General features: G+C 37.5%; 1 protein-coding gene and 1 pseudogene across 5 annotated transcripts in view; one reads left to right on the forward strand and one right to left on the reverse strand.

Annotated features, from left to right (window-relative positions):
* Positions 1 to 7,151, forward strand: part of LOC127421359 (electrogenic aspartate/glutamate antiporter SLC25A13, mitochondrial-like) — a 30,033-nt pseudogene extending 22,882 nt beyond the window's left edge.
* Positions 7,152 to 7,239: 88 nt separating this feature from the next.
* Positions 7,240 to 21,518, reverse strand: part of LOC127421314 (cytoplasmic dynein 1 intermediate chain 1-like) — a 119,039-nt gene continuing 104,760 nt past the window's right edge. For 2 of the 5 annotated variants that reach the window (XM_051664306.1, XM_051664303.1), the window contains 3 exons: positions 14,636 to 14,761; positions 11,268 to 11,294; positions 7,240 to 9,035 (listed from right to left, as the gene is read on the reverse strand). In XM_051664306.1, the coding sequence (XP_051520266.1) occupies positions 8,925 to 9,035; positions 11,268 to 11,294; positions 14,636 to 14,761 (264 nt within the window). In that variant the 3' untranslated portion in view covers positions 7,240 to 8,924. The other 3 variants (XM_051664307.1, XM_051664304.1, XM_051664305.1) reach the window with 2 other exon arrangements.

The raw sequence follows: 21,518 nt of genomic DNA on the forward strand, positions 1-21,518 counted from the left end.
TAAGTAAACGGGTGCCATCAGGCTGCTGGCTATTTGACGGTCCAAAAGGCATATTTAGGCAGCATAAAAGTAATCCACATCCAGTCAATCAATTAATGTCTTCTGAAGCAAATCGATAGGTTGGTGTAAGAAACAAATTGATAATTAAAACGTATTGAACTTTAAATCGTTGCTTCAGGCCAGCGCTGGGATGCTGTTTGAAATGAACTACACTGCTGGTCAAAAGTTTTGAAACACTTGACCGAAATGTTTCCCATGATCTTAAAAATCTTTTGATCTGAAGGCATATGCTTAAATGTTTAAAATTAATTTTGTAGACAAAAATATAATTGTGCCACCATATTAATTTATTTCATTATAAATCTAAAATGTAATTAAAAAAAAAAAAATGTTTTTTGAAATTGATGACTTGGACCAAATAATAAAGAAAAGCAGCCAATAAGTGCCCAACATAGATGGGAACTCCTTCAATACTGTTTAAAAAGCATCCCAGGGTGATACCTCAAGAAGTTGGTTGAGAAAATGTCAAAAGTACATCTGCAAATTCTAGGCAAAGGGTGACTACTTTGAAGATGCTAAAATATAACACAGTTTTGATTTATTTTGGATTTTGTTTAGTCACAACATAATTCCCATAGTTCCATTTATGTTATTCCATAGTTTTGATGACTTTACTCTTATTCTAAAATGTGAAAAAAAAAAATATATATAATAAAGATTGAGTAAGTGTTTCAAAACTTTTGACCGGTAGTGTAACTTTCAAGTGATGTTCAATCCTCTGTTGTGTATAAAGCGCGCGCTTCCGACTTCTTACGTCACTGATGCACCAACTGCTGGCAGGAAGCGATTTTTATATATATATATATATATTTTTTTAAAGTTAATACAGTTTTCATTATCGATTTGTTTCTTACACTACCCTATTCTTTCAGAAGACATTAACTGATTGACTGGAGTCGTATGGATTACTTTTATGCTGCCTAAATATGCCTTTTGGACCATCAAATAGCCAGCAGCCTGATGGCACCCGTTTATTAAGGACCTACAGAGCTTCAACATTTTCCAAAAATCTTAATTTGTGTTCTGCTGAAGAAAGATTGTCATGCACAACTAGGATGGCATCAGGGTAAGTGAATAATGAGAGAAGTTTCATTTTTGGGTGAACTTTTCCTTTAAAATGTTTCAGTCCGATTTAACTATAAATCAGATTATAACGGATTATTAGGTTGCGTGCAAACATAGCCACTGTCATACTGGTTTGTAATGACATGATGATAAGTGATGACAGAATTTACATTTTTTGTTCAACTATCCCTTTGAGAGAAGACTAAAATGTAAGATCTATAAGCAGAAAATGTATTTCTGTAGTTTTTTTATGCCTTTTCTGAATTTGCTATGTCTCGTTTCAAAATTGTCTGACCATAGTCAAAGTTGCCCATTTAAGCAGAGGCTTGTAATTATTCAGAGGCAAATATTTTTATTTAGAGGTTAAAATAAAGCTCTTGAAAACGCAGTGGAGTTGGCATGCTGGTAGTGTTATTCCAGCCTCATTATTAAGTATTGTCTTGCCCTTTCAAGTTCATTTAAATAAAAAAGGAAACATAAAGTTGAATAAATGGTGCTTGGTATTGTCAGGACCCAGGACAGATATTTACAGTATTTGACAAAACAGGCCTCAGATGCTTAATGGAAATTAAACATCAGTATTTATTTGCATGCTGTCAGTATTTATTTGAATTCATGGCATGCTGTGATAGATACAGAGTTTACATAGGCCAATGCTTTAATTCTGGGCTAAAAACTGTTCATGTTAAATACATTTGTATAAATACAAATGTTGCCTGAATCTGCCTCCAAGTTTAATGATATGAATCAACCATAAAATTGTTCTGTTGAATTAACCTTAAACTCTTAAATGAGATGTGTCTTCTCTTAAGGCATGCCTGCAGCATCCCTGGTGACCCCTGCTGATGTTATCAAGACCCGGTTACAAGTGGCTGCCCGTACAGACCAGACCACATACAATGGACTCATTGACTGTTTTTGGAAGATTCTCCGGGAGGAGGGGCCTCGTGCCTTTTGGAAAGGAGCTGGAGGTATATCTTGATGACTTGTACCTGAAAATAACAATGCTGATAATGTAGAAAATCAATTTTGGATACAATGGATTTTACTTTATGGAATACTTTAAATAGTCAGTCCACTCGATCATTTACTCAGCCTAATGTTGGTACAAACCCATATGACTTTCTTTACGCTATGGAACATAAAAGCAGATGTCCAGAGTGCTCTTTTCTATACAATGAAAATGAATGGGGACTGGGGCTGTCGAGCTCCAAATTGACAAAAAAGCATCATAATAGTCAGTAGAATTCATACGCTAGCTTTCAAGTCTTACAAAGCTTTACAATAGTTTTATTTAAGGAAAAGTCTGTAATTTAAATTATTACTGAAAATCTTACCCTTTTATCTCATTCTTGATCACTAGGTTTGCCTCCTTGATGTCAAACAGATTTTTGTGTGTCTCATCAAAGACATCAAACATGCTGTGACGCGACCTGAGCCACCATATTTGAGATAAGGATATTTGAGAGCTGCGTAGAAGGGGCAACAAATAACTTAATATAAGTCTGTTCCTTACAAAGAATATCAGATGGCTTCAGAAGACTTGAAATAGAGCATGTATGTCGCATGGACTACTTTATGGTGCTTACTCTGCCACTCTGGACAGAATTTGACAGAATTTTAATTCTTATTTTTTATTTTCATTTTAAACTTTGAAAGGTGTCAGGCTGTAAGAGGACAGGTTGATACTTCTGTAATGACTACTTATTGATGCTTTATGCTGAAGTTTCTTGCCATTTTTATTTCTTCTCAGCACGTGTGTTTCGTTCTTCGCCGCAGTTTGGAGTAACGCTGGTAACCTATGAGCTGCTGCAGAGGTGGTTCTACATAGACTTCAGTGGACAGTAAGGCTCTCACTCTTCCTCATACCCTAAACTCATCCAAATCCAAAATGTAACAGTTTTGTAACTTTTTTTTTTTCTTTGTTTTCTGACAGCAAAAAAAGCAGGAAAAGGTCTTGGGGATAAAGTATGACTATTAAGTCACTGAAATGTCAGAAGCAGTGAAATTTTATTAATAGTTGTTTAGAGAGGGTTGGCTTTCTTTCAGAGGCCCTCATTTCAATGGGCATTTCATTGTAGCTTGCAAGTCAGGGAGGCTTAATTGCTAGACAAGAAAGCAATCTAAAGCCTGGACTGAAAGCTGTTTGCGGTGGCGTCTTTATCTCTCATGATGAAGTGAAAGACTCCCTGTATAATGCAGAGAGTGTCAGCTGACTCACTGAAGTCTGGAGGTGACATTCCTAGAAACACTCCTCTATAGAGCGCAACAGTGACCGCCCACTTTTTCAGCCGCCTGGGTTCCGGAAGTATTTTCCCTATTAATTTCTTCCATGGACTTTTAATAAAATCCTTCATAAAAGAGTTGTGAGCCATGAACCAAACCAACCAGCCCCAAGGTGAATCACAACATCACGAAATTTGTTTTGAGGCAAAGAAGTATTTGAAAATCGGACATAAAGACAAAGGTACAAGGCTGTGTACTTATTGTGTTCCATGAGGGAACGGACTACAATCCCACGAAGCATTGCAAATGATGTCACTGAATAAAAAATGATGGGAATATATAAAAATATTGATTTTAGGTTGATCATTATAAGTATAGAAGCAATATATTTTACATTTATTGCAAAATATCCCGATATGTTCAAATAAATAAGCAGTTTAAGGGTGAAGGGGGACTGACTCTATTGCGTCATTCACAGTGCGTCATGGGAGCGCGTGGTCGCTCCGAGCCACTTTTCGCAGGTTTCATTGGATGCGGTTCTCTGATTGGTGGAGCTTTCTCTACTGTATCATGGGTAATGTAGTTGTTTACCATGAATTCCGCTATCAAACACATTTTTTAAACAATGAAGTTGAGATAACGCAGACGGTTGGCTTCAACGGAAACAAATACCATCGATGAACAACCTCGGAGCTCATGGTAGGTCTGTCTTTTAAAGGTTTATAATTTATCGTTGAAAATCAATTCATCTATGGGATAATTGAATGGGATTTTTACTTCTGGAACCAGACTGTTGCACTCTATAGCCATATGGCTCCATGAGTCCCAGTGATTTGAGGCAGGGAGAATTGCTTTGACTGGAGCCTGTTCCAGTTTTGGACAGAATTACCTTATTTTCCCATGGAATATTGTGCTTCCCTGGTACCCAAAAACCACAGACGCATATGAAAGAACATCCTATATTCAAGCATACTGTATGTGTTGATTGTTTTTATACCTTAGTTTATATATCAATTCCCTATTTCAGTGAAGACCACTGAAGAATCGCCCACATTTAATAAAGTGCAACCTCAATTAGGGTTACTTTTTTGCCTCCTAGCATGATTTATTGCTATATGAAAAAAAAATAAATATAGGAAAATGTAAATAATATAATAATAAATCTAGTTCTAAAGGGTAGTTTTAAAAATGTGTAAACAGTTTTGAAGGATAGATAAAAATGACGTTAAACTGTTTGTTTAATCTTCGTTTTTTTTTCATTTCTAATATTAGGCTGATTATTGTAGGTATCATCACCAAACCAGTTAGTATTTGAAATTTTTTATTAAAAACAATCTGTTTCTTTTTATTTTCATAAGTTCAAAGTTTAATGACTTCTACAGTACCTACAGTAGGCTTATCTGACTTCTTTTTCTAAAAATTGAAAAATGTCATTACCACCACACACAGTAAGTGTTGGGAAGTTATTCCAAAAAGTAATCCACTACATATTAGTTTTCTTTTACTGTAATCAGATTACTGACTTAATACTTCATCGAAAAAGTAATAAAATTACTAATTAAGTTACTTTCTAAAAACACTTTAATGTTCATTGTCATATGCAAGTCATGCACTCAGCAGCATGCGTTTCTATCGTACAATGACTAATGTGGCACATGCACTCTCACAGAAATATCAACATACTTATGAATATAATTCATGTTTTACATGTATCCTACATAAGTTATATTATTTTTGAAATATTTGTGTATGGAAGTGAATGGGAACAATTTTTGGAGGGTTTAAAGGCAGAAATGTGAAGCTTATAATTTTATAAAAATACTTACATTAATTCTTCTGTTAAAACCTGTGTATTATTTGATATGTAGTTTAAATCAAGTTGAATAAACCGTTGTTTTTGTGGAATTACAAGGTTATCAATGTTATGTGATTATGATAGCGAAGTTGTTAAATTGGATATAACTACACGCACTTCATCTCTCACAGAAACTTCAACGTGCGTATGAATATAATTCAAGATTTACATTTATTCTACATAAATTATATTATTTTAGAAATATGTGTAACCCAAGTAATGTACTTAAAAGTAATTAACTTCACTGAAAGCCAATAACTGTTATACACTACTTTTTTGTACTAAAAGTAATTAGATTACAGTAACTAATTCATTTGTAATTAGATTACACTCAACACTTACCACAGTATCACAAATCCACACCATCACACATTATGATCAGATCTTTATTCCAGTGCATGTGAAGTCCCCCAATTGTAGAATCACCCATATGTTGTTTTATTGAAAAGTTTACTGGAGATGTTTAGAGCCCAAGATTCTTCAAACAGATCTGTGCTACATGATCTCATTCCATTACTCAAGCTAAAATGGTAAGAAGACGTTCTAAAATAAGACCTGAATCCTTATTGGAAGGGTATAAAGAAGGGAAAAAAAAACATTCTGGTCCATCCATTTACTTTGTGTTCCATAACTTGAGGGGAACATATTGTTTATTCTTTATGACGGCACAAAGCAAAATGTGAAGTCTCTCCTCCACCACCTTGCTTTTTTTCCTTTTTTTTTTTTTTTTTTTGCTTCTCCTCATTCATCTTCTCCGCTTCTTTCCTCACCACAGAAAACCAGCTGGCTTGGAGCCTACTCCCAAGTCTCGGATCAGCCTCCCGGCGCCTAATCCTGACCACATCGGTGGCTTCAGGTTGGCCGTGGCCACGTTTGCTGGCATTGAGAGTAAATTTGGACTGCATCTACCACGATTCCAAGTGACTGCCGCCCCCACGTCAGACCACGCATGAGGCTAACGCGTCAACCCGGAGGTGCTGTTAGTGTTCGGCTGCACTGGCACAAACGTACATTTATGAATCTCTTCCTTCTTATTGAGAACATAAAACTTTCAACAGATGAATGAGAAATGATGTTTTATGTGATTATTAGTGCAAATTACAGCTTTACTGTAAAGTACAAAAGAAATGGGATGATGCTTAATTTTTTTTTAAATCTACCATAATGTCCTGGATTGCTCAGTGGCATTGTAGCATGACTAATTTATTAAATGTAAGTATTATATTATCTTATATTATTACATTTTATGCATTCAGTTCTGTTTACCTTAAAATAAATGTAGTTTACTTTAAACAAACTGGTAATGCAAACCAGTTACTGCAGAACATTTACTTAAATCAGTTAATGTAACTGATTGGCTTAGAAAAGACAATCTAGAAAAGACAACTCTTTAAATTTAATTTCCAAGTCTCTTTATGCATATTGCCAAGTTTGAAAACAATCTAAACATATCCAGTTGAAACGGAAAGAATTAGATGTTTTCCAACTATTTTTTTAAATAGATGTGCATCCTGTTTACATGCTTTTTCTTTTCTAACCATAAAACTATATGTTAGCACATATACCATGCACAGGGGCATCTGTCAATGTCTTTTCATTTCATTACTGATGTGGGCACTCTTACCATTGAATGAATTATACTGTAGTTTTTCATGTTCATGTTTGTATCATTCATTGAGGTAAAGAAATTCGGCCAATTAAGTGTCAGTTGTCTTTTTAGGATCTACTTGTAATGGTGATTTTTATGGTCTGTGTAATATGAGACTCTACAGTCAGGTTTTGCAGATAAAATACTATATGTCAGTTTAAGGGTACTGTATTTCTCTACCCTAAGCAAAATAATGATGTTAAGACACTAATTTGATTTGTAGAGTACAGAATTGATGTACATATAGTGTGTAAAGATTGTGCCTTTAAGCATGGCAGCAATACAGGTACTGATGGAGAGAAATGTTTATTAAAAGGAGATACCAAAGGTAATTGCTGTGAACATGTTTTATTTGTTGATAATGGACCATTTAGCCACACACTGCTCACTTAAAGTTTTTTATTACATTACTTCTATAATGTTAAACATCTTTTGATAAGCACATTGTAACTGTTTGCCAATGTGTGAAACATTAATCTGTAGCTGAATCACTGTAACACTGACAAGAGTCATATTTACCAACTGTCAGACGACTTAATTTGTAAATATTTCATGCAGGAGGCTCAGTACAAAAATATACACACAGTTCAAGTATAGCAAACATCACACCATCAACCAATGCTTTCCTAGCAGCAGGTTACCATTGCGACTTCAAATTCACATTTTCCCAGTTCTAGAAGCCATAATTTACCATTAATTGCCATCACAGTAATGAGACAGAACATGAATTACACAAAACTCTTGAACAACCAAACTGTATATAAAGCTCAAGTAGTACGTTTACATGCGCAGTTAAAGTATAATCGAGCTATAGTCTTCATCTTTTTGTCCAAATATAGAAGACCAATGTGTAATCGAATATTAGAAGGACGTCAGCTGAATTAAAGGAATATTCTGGGTTCAATCAACAAAATTTGTGCCATAACTTTATCACAAAAATTACTTTCGACTTGTCCCTCATTTTTCTTTAAAAAAAAGAAAAGAAAAAAAAGAAAAAAAACGAGTTTCAGTACAGTGAGGCACTTACAATGGAAGTGAATGGGACCAATTTTTTGGAGAGTTTAAAGGCATAAATGTGAAGTGTATCATTTTATAAAAGCACGCATTAATTCTTCTGTTAAAACTTGTGTGTTATTTAAGATGTAAACTTGTTTAAATCATTGTTTATGCAGGATTACAAGGTTTACAGTGTTATGCCGTTATGGCAACAAAGTTGTAAAATTGGATATAACTTTACACAAAAAAGGTTAGTAAGCAATTTTATCATGTTATGTCTTGTGGCTATACTTTTGAAACAGTGAGTATTTTCACGTTTACAGATTGCCCCATTCACTTCCATTGTAAGTGCCTCACTGTAAACTCGATTTTTGCTTCTTTTTTTTAAAGGAGGGACAAGTCGAAACAAATTTTTGTGGTAATCAACATTATACTGTATTCCATGAATGCTGTCAATTGAGATTAACTTGTAATGAATCCAGGATTTTTCTTTAAATACATGTCTTGCGCCAATGCCGAGACCAATCGTGATCCGATTAATATGTACATGTTGGACGAAGCCGAGCTACAATCTCAATATAGGTATGTTACTCCGACATTGCAAAAATCAGACTGGTACGATTTCGGTCGTATACTACAGCGTTTACATGACATTTTAAAAAGAACAATTATTGTTTTAGTCTGACTGAAAAGTGCATGTAAATGTACTGACTGTAACTGAACAAAATTTTATGCCAATGTAACAAAATAGTGAGTAACAGAACATTTAAGGAATGTTCCGGGTTAAATACAAGTTAAGCTCAATCGACCGCATAATGTTGATTAACACAAAAATTTGACTTTTCTTTCAAAAAAGCAAAAATCGAGGATAAAGTGGGGCACTTAAAATGGAAGTGAATGGGGACAATGAAAGTGAATGTGGCCAATTTTTGGAGGGTTTAAACAGAAATGTGAAGCTTTTAATTTTCCTTTAATTCGGAATATACAGCACAGTACAAGTGGACATGCCAGCTAATAGGGTGCAAGACATCAGGCTCAATCTGGGTTTGGGAGGAACAGATCCTGGATCAATTTTTATCCTGCCAGCTCCACAGGTCCCTCCTCCTCATTATCACCCCGGTTGGCGCGGATCTCCATCAGCGTGCGGGCGAAGCGGGCCCAGTCCTCACTATGGGGCATGGCCAGCTGCAGGCAACAGATGAGTGTTTTAGTAATCTTGCACCAAAAAACCCCCACCATACCACCACATCAAGAGCAAAGCTACGCATTACATGTGCTGTCACAGTGTGGGAGAGGAGAGAGATCACCGCACATTATTGTGATTCAGAGACAGAACAATAAAGCTGCTTGTTTGGCCTTTGAGTGCTGAATATTTATCGTGTCAGTTCTCAGGAAGGGGAAGATGAGGACTAAGGGCCGGCTGGGTGGCTTTCTGCTGTCAGAGTAAGATTTAGATGAGAAAGGATGGCTGCCTGCCGCCCAGGCTAAGAGAGAGAGAGAGAGAGAGAGAGTTAGAGATAGAGATAGAAAGAGATCTACAGGGTATAATTAAACAGGAATAGAGAGGTGGGAGGAGATGACAGCCACTTCCAAACCAAAGACCAAATCAAGCTCTTTTTTTCTGTACAGAGGGGGTCACGAGGCCTTCATCAATAAACAACCTTATGACTTATATACAGTTGAATTCAGAAGTTTACATACTCAGACAAATACATTTAAACTCAGTTTTTCACAATTCCTGACATTTAATCGTAGAAAACATTCCCCGTCTTAGGTCAGTTAGGATCACAACTTTATTTTAAGAATGTGAAATGTCAGAAAAATAGTAGAGAGAATGATTTATTTCAGCTTTTATTTCTTTCAACACATTCCCAGTGGGTCAGAAGTTTACATACACGTTGTTAGTATTTGGTAGCATTGCCTTTAAATTGTTTAACTTGGGTCAAATGTTTTGGGTTGCCTTCCACAAGCTTCTCACAATAAGTTGCCGTAATTTTGGCCCATTCCTCCACACAGAACTGGTGTAACTGAGTAAGGTTTGTAGGCCTCCTTGCTCACACATGCTTTTTCAGTTCTGCCCACAAATTTTCTATCAGATTGAGGTCAGGGCTTTGTGATGGTCACTCCAATACCTTGACTTTGTTGTCCTTAAGCCTTTTTGCCACAACTTTGGAGGTATGCTTGGGGTCATTGTCCATTTGGAAGACCGAGCTTTAACTTCATGGCTGATGTCTTGAGATGTTGATTCAATATATCCACATAATTTTCCTTCCTCATGATGCCAACTGTTTTGTGAAGTGCATCAGTCCCTCCTGCAGCAAAGCACCCCACAACATGATGCTGCCACCCCCATGCTTCAAAGTTGGGGTGGTGTTCTTCAGCTTGCAAGCCTCACCCTTTTTCCTCCAAACATAACGATGGTCGTTATGGCCAAACAGTTAAATTTTGTTTCATTAGACCAGAGGACATTTCTCCAAAAGGTAAGATCTTTGTCCACATGTGCACTTGCAAACTGTAGTCTGGCTTTTTTATGCCGGTTTTGGAGCAGTGGCTTCTTTCTTGCTGAGCAGCCTTTCAAATATGTCGATATAAGACTCGCTTTCCTGTGGATATAGATACTTGTCTACCTGTTTCCTCCAGCATCTTCACAAGGTCCTTTGCTGTTGTTCTGGGATTGATCTGCACTTTTTGCACCAAACTACGTTCATCTCTAGGAGACAGAATGTATCTCCTTCCTGAGCGGTATGATGGCTGCGTGGTCCCATGATGTTTATACTTGCATACTATTGTTTGTACAGATGAACGTGGTACCTTCAGGCATTTAGAAATTGCTCCCAAGGATGAACCAGACTTGTGGAGGTCCACAATATTTTTCCTGAGGCCTTCTTTTGAAAGCCCAGACCTGGACCCCACTGATCACTTTTTGGGTGAACTGGAACAGCAACTGTAAGTCAGGCCCCATTGACCAACATCAGTTCCTCACTGATAGCCTTGTGTCTGAATGAGAGCAAATCCCTGCAGCCATGTTACTACATACAGTATGGTGGAAAGCCTTCCTAAAAGAGTGGAAGCAGTTATTACAGCAAAGGGAGAAATTGATGCCTAATGTTTTGAAATCAAATGTTCATCAAGCACATATGGTGTCCACAAACATTTGGCCATATAGTGTACATACACAGGTACACCTCCAATTCAGTACACCTCCAATCAAAAGCTAATTGGCTAATTGTCTAAAGGCTTGACATAATTTTCTGGAATTTTCCAAGCTGCTTAAAGGCACAGTTAACTTAGTGTATTTAAACTTCTGACCCACTGGAATTGTGATATAGTCAATTAAAAGTGAAACAATCGGTCTGTAAACAATTGTTGGAAAAATTACTTGTGTCATGCACAAAGTAGATGTCCTAAACGACTTACCAAAACTATAGTTTCCTCATATGAAATCTGTGGAGTGGTTAAAAAAATAAGTTTTAATGACTTCAACCTAAGTGTATGTAAACTTCTGACTTCAACTGTATATATACTATATATTTATATATACACACACACACAGTATATATATATATATATATATATATATATATATATATATATATATATATATATATATATATATATATATATATATATATACACACACACATACACAGTTATTTAACATTATTCTGTAAATTGTATATATTCCTTTAAAGCCAGAAATATACTTTACATAAGTAAGTATACGCAGACTTAAACTCTTGGCCAACGCATCTGTTCTTGCGTTAATGTGCGGTAACAAACCTCTGTCCTCAAGGGGGCGATAAAGTTACCTTTGACAGTTTGATGTATTATTTTTAAGGTAGTTTGTAGTGTTATTTTTCAGGTAAGTTGCTATAAATATATCAACTTTATCTACCTTGCTCTGCAATATTCTCTTCAAACTGTTGCTCCACCATGACAGTAGCTGATTTGAAAGAGAAAAGTCACCATAGAAGTGCACAATTCACACCTATGTCCACTAGCGTGCCCCCTTGAGGCTGTCTCACACATAAGCAACAATGCAAGGAATCAAGCTTGCATAGCTTGAAGTGTTTGCGTTGTCGTACTTGCGTGTTTCTGGCTTCACACCTCTGCTTTAGCTTATGTACTACTCTGGTTTATGCTTAAAATATAGTATTGCTGTACTGCTAATACTGATGACTCCTGTTTGCTAAACTGCTAGTTTGTTTTATTTTTTATTTTTTTTTACCTCATTTGTAAGTTGTTTTGGGTCTATTTTTAGCAAAAGCATCTGCCATACAGTCTGCTCAATGAGTAACTTTCAGTCTATATACAGTAAATGAAATGGGTCAGAACGAACAATGCAAGTTGCCGTGAGGGGTGCTACATTAGCATTAGCATAAACGGTTTTCATCAGTCAATTCACATCAACTACTGTTATTATAGAGCAGCAGTTTAAAGATAATCTTCCTGAGAAAGGAGCTGTTCAAATGCATTTTTTAGCATCCATCCGCACTGTTTTTCAATTGTTTTCCTATGTAAACATGCGCTAGAATTACATGTTTGACTGTTACAAGGTCTTTTTTTTCAGGGTCTTGCACAGGAGCCCCACGTTTTTTATACACCATCAAGTTAAAAGAACTTCAGCAGATAAAAAAAAATGCTGTGCGACACCTATATTCTGCTCATTTCTTGGCGCTGTGCCTAGGAGTTTTTTTAGCGAAAGGACTTGCTCGGTTTGAACGGCACCTACTTAAGTTAGTTGAAGTTAGCAAAACTGTCGACGTGCAAAGCTAGCTACCTGAATAATAATGCATCTGGTTCAAAGGCACATACATTTTAAGGTAACTATAGTGCCCCCTTGTACTGAAGCATTTAGGTCTGTATTTGGGTATGTCGTAGGGTGTTTCTAGCCTTACAAATCTTTATGTTTCCCTCTGCTTTGTTATAGGAGTGGCTTGTGGTTGAAGAACAAAATGTAACATAACTTTGCCTGTAAATCACCCAAAATGGCATCTAAACCATACGCAATATGATTCAAGCATAACGGAAACATGCTGTGGTGGTCCAAAGCAAATACTGAACACGGTCAACTAAATATAACACAAAGGGACCTTAGGAGATGTCAGAAGTGGTACTTCTAGCCACAACTGGAGGTAAGTGACTGCCTCTGCTGTTCTCTTCACTGTTGACAGAGTCCATGTTGAGTGTTTTAAGTTTATGGGAAGCCTTCTGTAAATAAGCCCCCATTCTACCTAAACATAAAACCCTTCAACTTTCCTTCACTTCATTTTAATGATGACCTACCATTATCATCAACCCAAGGAGCCCCCAAGATGCTCAACCGACGTACTCTCCAATTACCACAGTACACTGTGCTAAAATTAACTCTGCCCCACACAGAAGGCGAACCCGAGAGACTGAAAGGAACATGGCGAACATGGGAGTCCTGGTGGTTTGCCGCTCTGTGGCGGTGGTTAAGTCATGTGGAGACTGTCTTAAAAAAGGAATTAAAATAAAGGATTTAAACAAAACAAACTAGCAACACAGAGACATAGGTAAACATTCAATCCCTTTATGTCACGGCCTGACATGCAGGCTGCAGGGAGAAGAGAGAGAGTTTCTAATTTACTTCCTCGTGAAATTGTCACACATTAAGACTTAAAGGTGCACTCAGTAACTTTTTACTCATGTCATCTTGGACTTACAGTGACACCTAGTGGTGTGGATGCAGCATCATTCAAAATCAATAGTTTTCAGTTACAGCAGATTTCATTGTAGAAATTCACTATTCACAATCAGCCATGATTAAATTTAATCCAAGAGTGAAATTGTCCAATGACAAGACGGTTACTGAGATTAAGTGAGTAGTATTCAGCTGGTCATGTGATTGTAAAATGGCAGCCCCCATGAGGGCACCCCTGCCCCATGTAGAATAAAACAGCTTTTAGAAGGTTACTGATATGACTAGAGTCCACATCTCATTTGAGGGCTCATGATTTTATACATAAAGTATGTTTCAAAATTACAAATCATTTCTTTAGGAGTAAAACTTTTTTAATGGGGAAAAAATACTGAGTGCACCTTTAAAAAGTAAAACTGTTGGTATAAAAACTGTATTCCACAGTAGCCAATGACGCTTGTTGCTAAAAAACAAAACAAAAACAGCTTAAACCAGCCTAAACTAGTTTGCTGGTCTTAGCTGGTCTTCCAGCCTGGAAAAGCTAGACTGTTGACTGGTTTTCAAGGGTTTTGTGCACTTTTCAGCTGGTCAGGCTGGCTTAAAGCAGCTAAGACCAGCTTTTTCATCAGGGCTATGTTTGCATCTTCCTTGTTTATACTAGAAAAATCCATGTTTAGGGATTTGGAGATTGAAGGGGCTGGTAGACTAAACATTGCAGGAAGTGCAGGAGACTTTTAGGTATACAGTACCTCAAAGGTACAGTAAAAATACAGGTGGAGGATACAGGATTCAGAATGAATGAAAAAATGCACCTTTTTTTGGACATTTAAAGATTGGACAATTTTTGTACCTTGTGCATAAGAAGTGAATGGACTTGTTTATATTTATATGATTAACCTACTGTTAAACATCTTATAACAGTGTCTGAACTTTTAGTAATTTGATATGCTTTCAAATTTGTTACACACTTTCACTCTGCATTCAGTTAATGACTTCAGACTGGTTTGGGTGAATGATTGTTTATAAAGCTGCTGTACTGAAATGATCCTGAGTGGAGAATAATAACAGTTATTTCACACTTTATGGTGATTAATTACGAACATAAAGAAATTCTGATTCATACCTCTCCAACGTCATATATCCAAACACGCCCCTCTGAGTCTCCTACGGCGACCTCCTTGCCCCCAGCGGCCCACCTGACACGGTTTAGAGCGGGGGCTCCCTCTATAGTCACACTAGAGGTGGGCACCTGGACTCAAAACACATCTCTAATTAAACACAGCATAGCACATGAAATATGCACACCCAGAGATTTTTTTTTTTATTGCTCAGAGGTTGCTCTTTCATAGTTCAAGAGACTTAATGGAGTTTTCAGTTCTGCTTCATTTAAGTATCAGCTCTGAATCAGATGTTGTTTCTCCTAAAATGAATTATTAGAAATGAAAAAAGACTCAAATGAGACCTCAAGGTATAAAAGAACATTAAGGTATAAAATAGAGGTATTAATGGTGGGAGAATAAAGCTAATTTGGTCTTTAAAATTTTTTGATTAGAAATGCTGTTGAGTTATTATTAAAATAAAAAGTTATATTGAAATCTCAGACTTTGGTAATTACTTTTGTATCTTGGCTGCAAGCACAGTGTGTGACATTGTTGAGATCTCTGTTGAAATTCTAGAGACACGTGAGATTTTAGGGTCTTTTTCTCAGGAGAAAAATCTGACAAACAGGACATCTCAGCAAAAGTCTCTGTTTGCTCTCCATTTAAGCTCATTGCTTAGGTGCCCTGATCCAGCCATGAGGAAAAAAAGTAATTCTGAATTTATGTCTCAACATTGCAACTTCATTTCTCGTAATTGTGACTTTTTTATCTCACAATTGCAACTTTTTCTCGCAACTGCATCTATTACTTGTAATTTCGACTTTATATCTTGCAAATACTCCTTTATTTCTTGTAACTACAAACTTATATCTCGCAATTGCAACATTATTTCTCCTAACTGTGACTTAGTTTGTCGCAATTGCAACTATTTCTCACAATTGTGATTTTATGACCTGTAATTGCGACATTATATAAATAATATATCTTGCAAATGTGACTTTATTTCTTATAACTGTGACTTTATATCTTGCAACTGCGACTTTATTTCTCGTAATTGCAACTATCACTTGTAATATCGACTTTATATCTCGCAATTGCAACTATTTCTCACAATTGCGACTTTATTACCTGTAATTGTGACATTATATATCTTGCAAATGTGACTTTATTTCTTGTAACTGCAACCACATATTTGACAATTGCGACCTTATTTCTCGTAAATGCGGATTAATATCTTGCAATTGCGACTTTATTTGTCATAATTAGAATTTTTAATCTCGCAATTGCGACTATTTCTTGTATTTCTGACTATATCCCGCAATTGTGACTTCATTGCTCCTTATTAAGTTTATACATAATTATGATCAATTAAATTGCAATTGCAAGATATAAAGTCATAATTAAGAGAAATAAAGTCGCAGTTGTGAGATATACAGTCAGAATTACTTTTTTCATTGTTTGGTTTGGTGGCGGGATCAAGGCACCACACGTTGCTGTCTAGGAGAAACAATTGAGATATTAAAGAGATTTCATGTGCCATTTTTTTTCCCACTTAAAGACTGAAAAAAAAATTTCTCTCTGTGTCTCTTTTACAAAAATTCTGAATTACATAGAGCTTTCTTTATATAAGATGTATCACCATTAGCTTAAAATCAAGGATGAATATAGAAAAATACATTAAATTATGGAAAGGAAAACTGGTGAATTATAGATCTGGTGTACCTCAGAAGAAGTTTGTGCTGTAACTCTTATTGCATATTATGTTTCATATAATGAAAACATATAGCACCCTTGTGATATGAGATTGTGTACAGGATCACAAATCAAAGCTGAGCTCTGAGAGGAAGAACATGTTTCCTCTAACTCAGCTCCTGAATCCACAGCTCCACTGGAAATAACTAAAAGCACTTCTAATTATTCATAAATCATCATGAAAAGTTGCACTATAATACACATTAAAGCAATACACAGGCTCTGTTAATGTGTGTGTGTATGTGAAGTTGATTTCTGCCTATTACTTATGACAGCTTAGACTGGCCTGACATATGTTGTCAGCAAAGATGGAAGCTGTACGCTGGCTAATACAAAAGCCTCCTCGCTTCAGAACAGGCTAACCACAGCCTGAGAGCTATTAGCGAGTGGCTTCCTCCAAGAGTCAACTGCAAGGTTAAATTGGCTGCAAGCTTCTCTCTGCGTAAATTGGAACCAGGCAAGCTCACAGTCTGTTAATGGTGTTCTGGGTGAAATTTCTTTATAAGTTGACAATGGACAACTGTTAGCTGCTTTCTGGCTGCAGATCTTTGCGTGTTTGTGCATGTGTGTGCGTTAGCATGCATGTTGCCGTGGCACAGGGGTCTCCTGATATTTCTTATAATGTGTATTGTTCTTGAGACAACATACACACAGATTGAGCATGCAAATTTATTCTCATATAAATGCAAGTCATACTTTCAGAACATGAAAATGTCAAAATACTGTATATGACATCCCAATTGCCAAGGCCTTAAAGGAATATTGCAGGATGAATAAAAATGAAACTCGAAATGAAATATGAAAGGATTTGTGGCATGTTTTCAATTGCCACCGAAAATAATTTTGACTAGCCTCTCAATACATTTGCCCTTGCAATGGAAGCCTATGGGGCAAGGCTTCAGCGCCTAATATACATTTTCACTTCAAATGAAACTGTCACACTGTTTCAAAAGTATAACTGTAACTTTTCAACATTAAATGTTTTAGCGTGATTATTTGGTGCAATATTTACAGGTATATCCAATCTTTCAACTCCTGTCATGACCATGTAAAACTGGGAAGACCTGTTAATTCTCAAATTATATCTTTGCAAGGATCCAAGAAAGGAACATAGTTCAAGTTGTATTTAATCCAAAATATTTCTTTAACACTGTATGATTTACAAGCAGTGAGCTGTTTATTGGGTACCTTCCACCAAACACACAGATTGTATGGTTAGAGGGAGATGGGTGAGTCAGGAACAGATCTCAGACCAGTATGTAATTAAAGTGGGTGTGTTTGCCTCAGTGGACAGGCAGTGTCAGTCAGAGCAGATCTCATTTCACATGAGAGAGACGTAACACCCAACTGCTCTCTGTCAACTCTGTGTCCTCAGGGGCCAGCAATTGTGAGGCATGTCCACCTCTGTGACTGATGTATTATGTGAATGGTCCGTGTAGCACTAAGTCAACTGTCAAAGATTAAACAACATCTATAGTATGCACTGTACACTGACATTCCATTATCAGAGATGCTGTCTGATGATTTATGATGACCAATATTAGAGATCAATACACTGCACAAAAAAAAAAAAAAAAAAAAAAAACCTTTTCTTAATCATTATCTTTTGTCTTGTTTTCCAGTAAAAATATATAAACATCCTTAAAACAAGATTTATTTACATGAAAAGTAAAATTGTGTACTAGACTTGTTTTTAGATCACATATTTTGAATTAAGTTTATTTCTCATGTTTAGTATTTTTTTAAGCATAAATCTAACAAGGTATATCTAAAACTAACTCTGAGAGAAAAAAATTAATTCAATATATATTCCCTGAAAACAGGAAAGTCTTTTATTATTATTTTACGAAACTTTGCTTCATGTTTTAATTTAACTTGTTTTAAAATGTTACGATATTTGTATTGGAAATCAAGACAAAATACTCATTTAAATGTTAATGTTTTTTTCGTTTTTTTACAGTGTGCCTCAAATGTCATATAATGTGATTGTCTGTGACACTGTGCTGTAGTTGCAGGGCCGGTGGCCTCAGAAGACCAGGTTAAACCGCTCTGCTGGGCCGTAGCCCATGGGAACTCAACGACTCTGGAATGGTGGAGAGAGTGGAATCCGCACACATCGGAGTAATTAGCCTGAAGCCTGCAGACTGTGTGTGCGTGTGCAGAGGATCGTTGCAGGAGTGTTGGTGAGGAGCTGTCAGAGTGTTGATTTAAGTGCCTGTGGGGAAACGCCCACACAGAAAGGAACTTGTTGTTGTTTTGATGCGTCTCTGGCCTGGCGTGATCTGGGGGACCATAGCTGAGAGCGTTACCTCACCTCAGTGTCGCTGTTCCAGTTTTACTGATCCAGATGACCCATGTCATCCAAGATTATAGAGCTACAAAATTAATGTGGATAGCATAGCCCAGATCAATTAGTCTTTGAAGAATTTGTTGAGAAATATTTAAGTTTGTCAGAGCAGTGGCCTTGTTGTCAGTGCAAGTGCTCTAATGCTCATGGGACATCCTGATTCAAGTATATTTTATTTATATATTTTATATTTATATTTTAAGTGTGTGTGTGTGTGTGTGTGTGTGTGTGTGTGTGTATATACTGTATATATATATATATACACTATATTGCCAAAAGTATTCGCTCACCCATCCAAATAATTGAATTCAGGTGTTCCAATCACTTCCATGGCCACAGGTGTATAAAATGAAGCACCTAGGCATGCAGACTGCTTCTACAAACATTTGTGAAAGAATGGGCCGCTCTCAGGAGCTCAGTGAATTCCAGCGTGGTACTGTGATAGGATGCCACCTGTGCATCCTATCCAGTCATGAAATTTCCTCGCTACTAAATATTCCACAGTCAACTGTCAGTGGTATTATAACAAAGTGGAAGCGATTGGGAATGACAGCAACTCAGCCACGAAGTGGTAGGCCACGTAAAATGACAGAGCGGGGTCAGCGGATGCTGAGGCGCATAGTGCGCAGAGGTCGCCAACTTTCTGCAGAGTCAATCGCTACAGACCTCCAAAGTTCATGTGGCCTTCAGATTAGCTCAAGAACAGTGCACAGAGAGCTTCATGGAATGGGTTTCATGGCCGAGCAGCTGCATCCAAGCCATACATCACCAAGTGCAATGCAAAGCGTCGGATGCAGTGGTGTAAAGCACGCCGCCACTGGACTCTAGAGCAGTGGAGACGTGTTCTCTGGAGTGACGAATCACGCTTCTCCATCTGGCAATCTGATGGACGAGTCTGGGTTTGGCGGTTGCCAGGAGAACGGTACTTGTCTGACTGCATTGCGCTAACTGTGAAATTTGGTGGAGGGGGGATTATGGTGTGGGGTTGTTTTTCAGGAGCTGGGCTTGGCCCCTTAGTTCCAGTGAAAGGAAATCTGAATGCTTCAGCATACCAAGAGATTTTGGACAATTCCATGCTCCCAACTTTGTGGGAACAGTTTGGGGATGGCCCCTTCCTGTTCCAACATGACTGTGCACCAGTGCACAAAGCAAGGTCCATAAAGACATGGATGAGCGAGTTTGGTGTGGAAGAACTTGACTGGCCTGCACAGAGTCCTGACCTCAACCCGATAGAGTACCTTTGGGATGAATTCGAGCGAAGACTGCGAGCCAGGCCTTCTCGTCCAACATCAGTGTCTGACCTCACAAATGCGCTTCTGGAAGAATGGTCAGAAATTCCCATAAACACACTCCTAAACCTTGTGGAAAGCCTTCCCAGAAGAGTTGAAGCTGTTATAGCTGCAAAGGGTGGGCCAACGTCATATTAAACCCTATGGATTAAGAATGGGATGTCACTTAAGTTCATATGCGTCTAAAGGCAGATGAGCGAATACTTTTGGCAGTATAGTGTATATATATATATATATATATATATATATATATATATATATATATATATATATATATACGTATATTAGCAGCTGATCCTTTAAGACATGTAAGTTGTGAGGTGGGGTCTCCATGGATCGGAACTGTTGGTCCAGCACATCCCATAGATGCTCAATCGGATTAAGATCTGGGGAATTTGGAGGCCAAGTCCAACACCTTGAACTCTTTGTCATGTTCCTCCAACCATTCCTGAACAATTTTTGCAGTGTGGCAGGGTGTATTATCCTGCTGAAATAGGCCACTGCCATCAGGGAATATCGCTGCCATGAAGGGGTGTACGTGGTTTGCAACAATCTGTCAAAGTTACATCCACATGAATGCCAGGACACAAGTTTTCCCAGCAGAACATTGCCCAGAGCATCACACTGCCTCCATCGACCTGCTTTCTTCCCATAGTGCATCCTGCTGCCATCTCTTCCCCAGGTAAATGATGCACACGAACCCTGCCATCCACATAATCCAAAAGAAAATGTGATTCATCAGACCGGGCCACCATCTTCCATTGCTCCATGGTCCAGTTCTGATGCTCACATGCTCATTGTAGGCGCTTTCGGCGGTGGACAGGGGTCAGCATGGGCACTCTGACTGGTCTGCTGCTACGTGTATGTTCTGACACCTTTCTATCATGTCCAGCGTTACATTTTTCAGCAATTTAAGCTACAGTATCTCTTCTGTGGGATCGGATCAGATGGGCTAGCCTTCGCTCCCCACGCGCATCAGTGAGCCTTGGGCGCCCATGACCTTGTCGCCGGTTCACTGGTTGTCCTTCCTTGGACCACTTTTGGTAGGTACTAACCACTGCAAACTGGGAACACCCTAAAAGACCTGCTGTTTTGGAGATGCTCTGACCAAGTCATCTAACCATCACAATTTGGCCCTTGTCAAATTCGCTCAGATCCTTACGCTTGCCCATTTTTCCTGCTTCCAACACATGAAATTCAAGAACTGACTATTCACTTGCTGTCTAATATATCCCACCCCTTGACAGGTGCCATTGTAATGATATAATAAATGTTATTCACTTCACCTGTCAGTGGTTTTAACGTTGTGGCTGATCAGTATATATATATATATATATATGTATATACTGTATATACTATACTATACTGTATGTTGTCACATGTGCAATATCTCAGTAGCAATAAGATTTAGAGTCTAAACTCCAATTGTACAAATGTGTTTTGTCATGCAAAGGTTTTGTAAGTTGTATTCAAACACCTTGTATTCAAACAAGTGTATATATTCAAAACCCTGTTAAA

This window comes from Myxocyprinus asiaticus, chromosome 30 (assembly GCF_019703515.2).
Source record: "Myxocyprinus asiaticus isolate MX2 ecotype Aquarium Trade chromosome 30, UBuf_Myxa_2, whole genome shotgun sequence".
In the NCBI taxonomy this organism is placed as follows: domain Eukaryota; kingdom Metazoa; phylum Chordata; class Actinopteri; order Cypriniformes; family Catostomidae; genus Myxocyprinus; species Myxocyprinus asiaticus.